Source organism: Notechis scutatus, chromosome 4 (genome assembly GCF_049901735.1).
Source record: "Notechis scutatus isolate UNSWTSFEM ecotype Mainland chromosome 4, rNotScu1.2, whole genome shotgun sequence".
NCBI classification, from domain to species: domain Eukaryota; kingdom Metazoa; phylum Chordata; class Lepidosauria; order Squamata; family Elapidae; genus Notechis; species Notechis scutatus.
In genome coordinates, this window is record NC_142012.1 from 10,496,225 (window position 1) to 10,507,321 (window position 11,097).

The window sequence follows — 11,097 nt, forward strand, 5'->3', positions numbered from 1 at the left end:
TGGAGAATCTGATTTATGACACACCGGGGAAACAGGTGTCAGCCTTCAAGATCTTTCCTACTGCTTTGCATCTTTTGGCTGCCATAAGTAACGGGGGAGGGGATATGTCTGGGAAGAGAGCTGGAGGTGTTACATTCCTGTGTTGTGTAAATGAGGAGTGGGTGGGGGGGGAGTATAAATTCCTGCTCTTAAGTTTCTATTCCTCGCTTAGCTTTCTTTTCTCTGCGCAGCTGCAAATCTTTATCAAAATATGTCAAGGTTAACGGACAGAGGCCTCATCACCACCTGAAGATGCCCACATGACCATATCCAGAACTTTTAATTGGAAGAATCTTTTGAACTTTGGGGGGTGGGAACATTTCCAACACTTTGTATATGTGATCTGCGGGCCTAATTTCTCAGATTCAGAATTCTATTTGATGCTACCACTTCATTTTCAGTAAAAAGATATCTTTCCTCTAATCTAAAGAGTCTAAGTTTTTCTTTCTTGAATTTTGAATGGAGCACCACCTGACAACAGGGTCACAGGTGACTGTAAATTATGTATGCCAGAGTTGGCTCAAAGAAAACGTTTTATTATTAAGTTTTATTTTATCATGACTTCTGTAGCCTTATTTCTCGATTCCCTTTCTTCTTCCCCCCGTCTAGGTTTTTGATCCCAATTGCCTTTCAGCAGACTAACCGCCCGGTTCCTGTAGTGTATTCCCTGAACACGGAGTTTCAGCTCTGCAATAATGAAAAGGTTTTTCTCATGGACCCAACTAAAACGGAGATGTCGATGGCCGAGATGGACTACAGAGGAGCTTTTTCCAAAGGTACAATTTGTGTGTTTTGAGATCTGGACAAGGGGCATAGAGCTCTCCGAGCGAATGGCAAAGGAAACATCCGGGAAGGTAACAGAAATGTTCTGTGGGGAAATAGGCTAGATCAGGGGTCTCCAACCGTGGCTACTTTAAGCCTGGAGGACTTCAACTCCCAGAATTCCCCAGCCAGCTGGCTGGGGAATTCTGGGAGTTGAAGTCCTCCAGGCTTAAAGTAGCCACGGTTGGAGACCCCTGGGCTAAACTGAATTGCAGAATAAGTGAAACAGCCGCTGATTGGATGGACATAACACTCTTTAGGAGATTTTAGAAGGACCCTCTTTATATGGTGTTCATTTTATTAAACCATAGGTTTTTTTTATATATATATTATTACATTTGTATGCCATCCATCTCACTGGCTGGTTCCTAGCGTTCCTTGCTTAGCAGCCTATTTTGCAGGAAGCCGCATAAGTAAATTTCCTGCAATGCACGAAGGTAAGGTGTAATAGATATTTAACATTGGAATACATATGTATTTATGTTAATATATGTATATATGTTAAGCATATGCATATATATATATATCCCATGAAGCAGGTTTTAATATTTAATGCATGCTTTAATATATATTAATGTATGCTTGATGTATGTATATATGCACTATAAAGCAGGATGAGGTGATGTCTAAAATATGTCTGTATTAAACATTGGGCCGTGATTATGCACAGGAATGTTTCAGCTCAGCTTCAAGTCTGCCTCTTTTTATTCAAACCTTGCTTCTATAACTCATTAAATGTTCAGGAAGCGAAGTTCATATTATCACAGAAGTCCCAGAATTCCAAGCTGATGCCCGTGCCGGGCAGGGGAAAAGGGGATTGGCAACACCAGCATAAGGTGAGGGAGTCAGCTGGGAAAGTTTGGCACGGCACGGGTTCGAAGCATGGCTTCTCGTTCTCCAACATCTTCTATCGTAATGCCAAATTTCGAATTCAGATCCCCTCTCCCTTTGAGCAACGCAGCCATTTTTTGCTACCATGTTTCTTCAAAAATATGACCAGGTTTTACTTTCTTTTGACCCCTGAAAAAAATGGCTAGGCCTTCTTTTCGAGGGGTGTCTTAATTTCCCCCTGTCAGGATTCCAGCAGTTACCCCTCCCCCATTTAAATCATAAGTCTCCAGCTAAACTTCCAAAACTTAAAAAGGATTTATTGAGAGTTAAACTGTCCAGCATTGCCTGGGTGTCAGCCAAATCTGAGACACATAATTTATTGTCACCCCTGACCCTAGTTTTACCCCAACCCTTTGAGTGTCTCGTAATTCATATTCTCCAATGGGACACATCCATAGCCAAGAGTCATCAATCAGGCTCTCCAGTTAGAATTTTGCATGGCAGAAACTTCAGTCACCTAGTTACTATCTTTGAAAACATTTATGAAATGCACTTTCGGTTTGCAAGCTGCTGCATTGCTCCCGCCTCCCTTTCTAAAAAGATCATAGAAATATTTTATGAGTTGACACCCCCATGTACCTGTCCTGGCCACCGGGCAGCTTCTTTTGCAGCCGAAAAGAGCAAACGATGTGACCCACGCGCCTCACACACCCTTGCCTACCTGTAACGGTCACTCCAGCTACCAGTAGCCATCCACCTGAAAAAGCCTGCTGCACTTAAAGAGGGCCAAATTTTGGAGGTGGGGCTTAATTGTAATGCATGCGCCCAAAACAGTGCTGGGCCTTCTTTTTGGGTAGGTCGTGCTTTAGGAGAAACACGATAGGATTGGGACTAGAATGCCCTTCTCTGGATATTTGTCCTTTTGGTGCAGGAATTGCACAGTTGCAGGAATTGGGCATGTCTCGTGTAATGAAAAGAAGGACTAAGGATGACATGATAGCAGTCTTCCAATATCTCAGGGCTGACACAAAAGAAGAGAGGGAGCCAAGCTATTCTCCAAAGCACCTGAAGGCAGGACAAGAAGCAACGGGTGGGAAATTAATCAAGGAGATTAGCAACCTAGAACTAAGGAGGAATTTCCTGACCGTGAGAACAATTAACCAGTTGAACAACTTGCCTTTAGAAGTTTTGGATGCTCCGACACTGTTTTTAAGAAGAGATTGGACAACCATTTTTTCTGGAATGATATAGGGTCTCTCCTGCTTGAGCAAGGGGTTGGACTAGAAGACCTCCCAGGTCCCTTCCAACTCTTGTTATTCTGGTGGATCTACCTGATTTCAAATATATACATATATATATATATTTTACTTAGGTCAAATCCTATACGGCCGAGTGATGTGGAACCCAGAGCAAAACCTCAATTCCGCCTACAAACTGCAGCTGGAGAAAGTCTACCTCTGCACAGGGAAAGATGGCTACGTCCCGTTCTTTGACCCAACAGGCACAATATATAACGAAGGACCCCAGTACGGCTGCATCCAGCCTAGCAAGCACCTGAAGCACAGATTCCTGCTGCTGGTACATAGCACAACTCCTTTCTCCATAAGATAAAACTTTGACTTGGGTGGGGGGTGTGGGGTGGAGTTTGGTGAGGTAATCCTCAACTAACAATCCTTCCTTCAGGGACCGTTCCAAAAACACTGAAAAACACATGATCGATATTCAGGTGTTTTTGACAGAAGAATCTACCATCCTAGGTTTGCCATTTGAGACTTTTCCCAGCCAGCTTCCAACAAGCAAAGTCCACAGGAAAACAACCGTGGCAACGAAAGGTTTTAAAAATTAGGCATGACTCACTTAAGAACAGCTTGCTTAGTGACAGAAATTCTGGTCCCAATTGTGATCATATGTCGAAGACTACCTGTACATGATGGCAATAGCACTTAGACTTATATACCCCTTTACAGTGCTTTGTAGCCCCCTCTAAGCAGTTTACAGAGTCAACCTATTTGCCCCCAACAATCTGGGTCCTCATTTTACCGACCACGGAAGGACAGAAGGCTGAATGTCAACCTTGAGCCTGGTGAGATTCGAACTGCCAAATTGCAGGCAGCTGGCAGTCAGCAGAAGTAGCCTGCAGTACTGCACTCTGACCATTGCACCACCGCGGCTCAGTTATAGTTAATAACTTATCAGAATATGGTATGTGCTCATTAATCAAATCAATCAATTTATTCAAAGCACCCATTCATACAGTGAGTCTATCTAACTTCTAGCGACCGATTGGAGTTGGAGGAGTTTATTAGAAGGCAATGAAATAACCTTCTATTTATGTATTTATTTATTTATTTAAGAAAATTTATATGGCCGCCCAATTCATTCTTACTCAACGGTAGGTCAAGAGTACAAAAATCCCTGGAGTCAGGGTCACTTGAAGAGAAAGAATAAGTTCTGTAAAGCAGTGATCCCCAACCTTTTTTATGCCGCGGCCCGGTACCGGCATCAGCTGGGCGCCGCGGCCCGGTACCAGCATCAACTGGGCGCCACCATCTTTTTTGACGAAAAAGTGCTTCCGGTGACCTCACCGGAAGCACTTTTTCATCAAAAAGATGGCGGCGCTAGCGCCTCGATGAGCTTTTCGGGTAGAAATGGCTTTATACCCGGAAAAGCTCACCGAAGCGCTGGCGCCGCCATCTTTTTATGAAAAAGTGCCGGTGAGCTTTCTACCCAGAAAAGCTCACCGGAAGCACTTTTTATCAAAAAGATGGCGGCGCCCAGCAACCAGCTGCCCGGTAAGACTTGTTCCGCGGACGGTGCACCGGTCCACAGACCGGCGGTTGGGGACCCCTGCTGTAAAGGATAAGTTCCATGTCCAGCTTTCTCTAGGTCCCAAATGTCTATGGAGATTAATGTAGGGGGTCCTTGGTGAACTCTGAGCTTGGTTGTTTTCTTGCAGACGTTTCATAACCTAACCAAGTAACATCCTTTGTTTACTCACTCCCTTCTAGCACGGATGATGTTACCAAGTAGGGTTATGAAACGCCTGCAAAAAAACAACCCAGCTCAGAGAGCACCAAGGACTCTCCATTATATCTCTGAGCCACAAATATTTTCTTCCAGATAGGGATGCTTGCCATTGTCCAGTGGTGCTATTTACAACAGCAGTGAGGAGGGTGTAGAAAGGAAGGTATCCTTTATTCTCCTCTTTTAACAACAGAAGAAAAACGAGACCCATTTGTTTCTCCATACTAACTTACCATGTAACCTGACTGGGATGGACACAGGAAGGAAATGAGCAAACTTCTTTCTGCAGCTAATAGCTTTGAAATGTTTCTCAGTGTTTCTTCGTGAAAAACAGTGTTGTGTTTAGCTTTTCAATAGTTGACCAAGTATCCGTTGAGGTCTAGGGTAGAGAATACCGTAAGAACTGTTCGTGTGATTTCATATGATTTTTTAATGGGTATGTATGAATTATGAATGACTACTCCCTATGTGTTTATGTTTTTTTTCCCCTTCTGTTGGATTAAAAATTAAAACTTACCAGCAACTTTCAGAAAGCTATAGTAGTTTACTCTAATGTAAAGGAAGAGGGGAAATTCATGAAATATCTCTTTTTTCCACCTTCTCGATCGGTACTTTTCCTAGCACCCGCCAGCTAGGCAGCATAGAAGCTATACCATTGACTTGGGAGACTGGTGTACATGAATGCATGTGGGGTCCTCTGGTGGTTTTCTTGCAGACATTTCATTACCAAACTAGGTAACATCATCAGTGCTCTGGTACACTTTGCACCGGAAGCACAGATTATGTTACCTAGATACCAGTTTTGTTCCCCACAATGTAAAAAAGATGTTGAGAGTCCAGAAAGAGTGCAGAGAAGAGCAACCAAGATGATTAGGGGACCGGAGGCTAAAACATATAAAGAACTGTTGCTGGAAGTGGGTATGTGTAGTTTAATAAAAAGAAGGACTAGGGGTGACACGATAGAAGTGTTCCAATATCTCCGGGGCTGCCCCAAAGAAGAGGGAGTCAAGCCATTCTCCAAAGCACCTGAAGGCAGGACAAGAAGCAATGGATGGAAACTAACCAAGGAGAGAAGCAACCTAGAACTAAGGAGAAATTTCCTGAGAGTTAGAACAATTAACCAGTGGAACTGCTTGCCTCCAGAAGTTGTGAATGCTCCAACACTGGAAGCTTTTAAGAAGAGATTGGATAACCATTTGTCTGAAGTGGTATAGGGTTTCCTGCCTAGGCAGGGGGTTGGACTAGAAGACCACCAAGGTCCCTTCCAGCTTCTATTCTATTCTATTCTATCCCATCCCATCCCATCCCATTCCATATTCTATTCTATTCTATTCTATTCTATTCTATTCTATTCTATTCTATTCTATTCTACTAATGAAATTTCTGCAAGAAAACCACCAAGCTCAGAGAGCACCAAGAATCACAGTTCAACCCGGAACAATCTATAGTCCCTTCTATAAATGCATGCTCTATGCTTTTCTTCTCCCCACACGCTGAAGAGGCGATTGACTAGGGCAGCGATCATTTTAACACACCATCACACCAGGACAAGTCTCGGTTTCCAGCCCATCGAACAGTTAAATAATAAGAGGAAGCTTAGGGACCAAGGTATTTACGGTTGACCATGTCAAGATCTCCAAAACTGTACACGGCTTTATGAACCTCAGATTAGTCACCTGTGTTTTCGTGGATGGATAATTCATTTTGAATAACAATCATGGGTTAGAATCAGGTAAATCACCCAGGATCCTAGATGAGCATCACACAACCAACACTTTTCCCAATCCAGTCAACTTGATTCCTTCTTTAGGAATCTGTTTTGGCACTGTGGGATCTTGGAAGGGTCGTGCCAATTTCCAGGCTTTAAAGCTTGCCCAAATCAAAACTTTTCCAGATGTTGGCAGGGGTTTGCTCTCTTAAGCTTGTTTCAATTTAATTTCGGAACATTCCATTACCATTCTAGGTAACATCATCAGCAGGATTTTCTTGCCCTATCCCTTTTAGCTTATAAATGTACCAGTGTGACCAGGTGGTTGTCTGATTGGTTATTCGTTTGGAGCTATGTTTAAATGCTGAGCTGCTGATTGGTTCTCTTGTTGATTGGTCATTTCAATGGTTGCTTACGTAGTCATATGCCCGATCTAGATCAGAGGTGTCAAACACAAGGCCTGGGGGATGGAAACGGCGAAGAACCGGCCCGCGGTGCCATTTTGGCTGGCAGAGCGCTCGTGCCCCCAACACGAGTGATATCGAGCTGGCCACGCCCCCCCTAGCCCTCCCAAGGTCAAACACAACCCTGATGCGACCCTCAATGAAATCGAGATCGACACCCCTGATCTAGATCAATATCCTTGTTAATTACTCCCTTGGTAGAATACCAGGCTTCCACAAATTCACTTTCCAGATGTGCTAGGATTGCAAATCCGAGAATTCCTGGCCGGCGGACCGAAGGGAATTCTGCGAAATCCTGTTCTAACCTCTCTCTGGACCTCATTTGTTTGAAAGTTGCTGGTCGAGCGCATCGGTATCCCTGATAATAGCTTCCTCCTCCTCCTCCTCCTCCTCCTCACCTTGTCCTCAATTCCTTTTTTAAATCTGCAGGACCGGAGTCAACCAGAAGTGACCGACAAATATTTTCACGATGTCCCTTTCGATGCCTCTTTTGCATCCGAGTTGCCCGATTTCCACCAGGTCAGCAGCATGCCCGGTGTGGATGGCTTCGTCATGAAAGTGGACGCCCTGTATAAGGTATTCGTGGCATACCAATTAATTCATGCATTTAGAAAGCCTGATTGAAATTCTCGGGATTTGTTGATGCAGGAGAACCGTGGAATGCTGTCTTCCTCATCGCTGACATAAGGGGGAAAGAGAAGCATTTGGGGCGTTGCCCTGGGCTCCCATCTTTTATTGAATGAGACAGGCTGATGAGGAACAATGTTCCTCCTATCTCGGAGAAGATGTTGATGTCCTTCTGCATAAGTTCACAGTTGGATGTCTGTGGAGATTCTCAGTCATCCCGGTCATGGTGGTCCCAAAGGTGCTTTTTTTTTCCCAAGGGGCAACTGGGCTTTCTGGTGTTTTTCTCTGAAGACATTTCGCTTCTCATCCAGGAAGCTTCTTCAGCACCGATTGAATCATTCCCCACCAAAGCAGTCAGAACCAAAGAAGCTTCTTCTTGGATGAGAAGCGAAACGTCTTCAAAGAAGAAGCAGAAAGGCCTCTTGAAAAAGCTCCTTTGGGATTCACAGTTGGTTTATTTTAGAAATTTTTTTATTACCGCCTACTCGCACACAGCGATTCAAGGTGGCTTCCGTGGATGTTTGAATGTGTTTATCAACTGCAGCAATTTTATTTGGGAGTGCATAGTGGTTTCTCCCCACCCCCCAAGCATGGACTCACTGGCATGCCAGCTGTAGGTCTCCTTCCTGTAATCAATGAACTTCTGGCTTCAGCCCTAATTTGTGGGCCTGTCTTGAAGAGTTTTGGAAAACTGCAAGGAATTCAAAATTAACTGGAAGTGGCCATTACAATGGTAGGGCAACTTTGTTGGGTCAGTTGTTCCAGCTTTCCTAGAAGGAGGAGGAGGAGGAGGAGAAGGAGAAGGAGAAGGAGAAGGAGAAGAAGAAGAAGAAATTCAATTTACGGAATACAAATTAAAGAACCCTTTTCCAACAGTGACCACAACATGATTGACTTTTATGTTCTATGCACCAATTCCACCTGCGCTTTTTACAATTTTGTAAACAACAAACTAAAAGACTCAAGGTCCATCCCACCCCTGATAGGACCTAATGGTAAAAACTGCAACGACGACACCATTAAAGCCAACATCTTTAACACATTCTTCGGCTCAGTATTTGTAAACAGCAATGGTTCATGCCCACTATTTCCTAGCCAAACCACAGACAACTACAATGATCTAATACATATCAATTTTACAGAAGACAATGTTGAAAAGCACTACGCAATCTAAAACCATCTCTATCTATTGGACCGGATGGAATATGTGCCTGCGCAATCTAAAACCATCTCTATCTATTGGACCGGATGGAATATGTGCCTACTTCTTAAAAAAGCTATCCACTGCCATAGCCGAACCTCTAAGCATAATCTTTGAAAAATCTTTCAGGACCAGCTCCTTGCCTAACCTATGGTCACAAGCCACGGTCATCCCCATCTTCAAAAAGGGAGACCCCAGCCTAGTTGAAAATTACAGACCAATCTCCTTATGCTGCGTCACCTGTAAAGTCATGGAATCAATTATTAACCAATCCATCATCCTCCACTTAGAGAAAAACAACCTACTCTCCAATAAACAATTTGGTTTCAGGAAAAAACTATTCTGTAATCTGCAACTGTTACACTGCAAAAACATGGACTACACAACTCGATCAGGGCAAAGCAATAGACGCAATTACATAGACTTCTGTAAAGCCTTTGATTCAGTGATACACGACAAACTACTCCTAAAACTAAAATCTTATGGTATCTCTGGACAACTGCATAACTGGATAGAAGCATTCCTGTCAAACAGACAACAAATGGTCAAAATTGGGAGTGTCCTATCAAATTCTGTACCTGTCAATAGTGGTGTCCCCCAAGGCAGTGTTATAGGACCAACTCTCTTCATACTCTACATAAATGACCTCTGTGATCATATTAAGAGCAATTGCGTTCTTTTCGCTGATGATGTAAAGCTGTTCAATACCACAGACAATACTGCTACCCTTCAAAAAGATCTTGGCTATGTATCAGAATGGTCAAACAAATGGCAACTTCAAATCTCAACAAATAAATGCTCTGTCTTACATATTGGCAAAAAAAATCAGAAAATAAAATACAAGCTGAATAGTCAAGATCTTGTTGATGACCCAAGCTCTGTAAAGGACCTTGGAATACTCACCTCTAATGATCTAAGTGCTAGAGCCCACTGTAACTACATAGCCAAAAAGGCATTAAGAGTTGTTAACCTAATCCTACGTAGCTTCTTCTCTGTAATATCACACTACTAACTAGAGCATACAAAACATTTGCTAGACCAATACTCGAATACAGCTCATCAGTCTGGAACCCTACATTACGTATCTGATATTAGCACAGTTGACAAAGTCCAGAAATATTTCACAAGAAGAATTCTCCACTCCTCTACTCGTTGTAGAATACCTTATGCCACCAGACGTGAAATTCTAGACCTAGAAAACCTTGAATTATGCCGTCTTCGGTCTGATCTAAGTATGGTATATAAAATCATACATTGCAATGTCCTACCTGTCAATGAATACTTCAGCTTCAACCATAACAACACAAGAGCACACAATAGATACAAACTCAAGGTTAACCGCACCAAACTTGATTGCAGGAAATATGACTTCAGCAACAGAGTAGTCAATGTCTGGAATACTCTACCTGACTCTGTAGTTTCTTCCCCAAACCCCAAAAACTTTAACCTTAGACTGTCTACTATTGACCTCACCCCTTTCCTAAGAGGCCTGTAGGGGGCGTGCATAAGCGCACCAACGTGCCTACCGTCCCTGTCCTATTGTTTCTTTTATTTTTCTTATATGTACCCATTATCTTGTAAGCAATTGACAAATCAAATAAATAAATAAAATAAATAAATAAAATAAATAAAAATAAAGAATATTTAAAGACTAGCTCTATACCCGTGCTTCACTACGAAGCTATGTGGTCAGGTTTAGTTTTTGGGGAAGAAAATAATGGGGGAAAAAATCTGCCTCTGCCTACCAGCATCCATTGGTATTCATCTGGCTAGCGTCCTGTCAGTTTGTGGGAGAGTTGAGGGCTGTTTGGAAACTGAAACAGTATATGCTGTGTGAGCAAGAAGGAGACAACAAGGAGCCTGGGCGTGGCTTAGCTCAACTGTTCTGTACTAAAGCTGCTGGGTGGTGTGAAACTGAAACGCCTCTCCTCTGCTTGTGTTTTGCATTTGGAAGAGATTTCTTTTCAGGTGGGGAGGGGGAGTAGAACTCCTTAGCATCAGAGTGTGTTAATAATAATATATGAAATACTAATGCTCTGATGGTCATTTCGAAAAATCCTTTCTTAGTGAGCACCTAGAAGTCAAGAGGAACATATGTTCCAAATTTCAAGTTTGTAGGCTTCTGGAGATTTTGTGATGATGCGTGAGTGGTATTTCGCTTTTATATATATAGATTTGAGTGGCTGACAGTTAGGGCACTTCAGGGTACAGGCCATATTCATCTATAATTCCCTATATCTTAAAAATCTCCCATATGAGGCTTCCTTATTTCATCAAAGGCTTTCTTTTCCCAAACTTTTAGGGATGTCATCTCGTATAAAGCTGTGGTCTTTTGGAGGTTCTGATTTTTGTTTCCGCGTTTAATCATTCTGTTTGTTTTC

The 11,097-nt window shown here is 42.8% G+C and overlaps 2 protein-coding genes across 2 annotated transcripts in view; one reads left to right on the forward strand and one right to left on the reverse strand.

Moving 5' to 3' along the window:
- The window catches only part of FRAS1 (Fraser extracellular matrix complex subunit 1), a 419,940-nt gene that overhangs the window by 402,081 nt on the left and 6,762 nt on the right, over window positions 1–11,097 (forward strand). Inside the window, 3 exon segments of the mRNA XM_087962750.1 lie at window positions 649–815; window positions 3,065–3,270; window positions 7,318–7,464. Coding sequence (XP_087818876.1) covers window positions 649–815; window positions 3,065–3,270; window positions 7,318–7,464 — 520 coding nt within the window.
- Window positions 1–11,097, reverse strand: part of PAQR3 (progestin and adipoQ receptor family member 3) — a 360,815-nt gene that overhangs the window by 161,974 nt on the left and 187,744 nt on the right. The window lies entirely within an intron of this gene.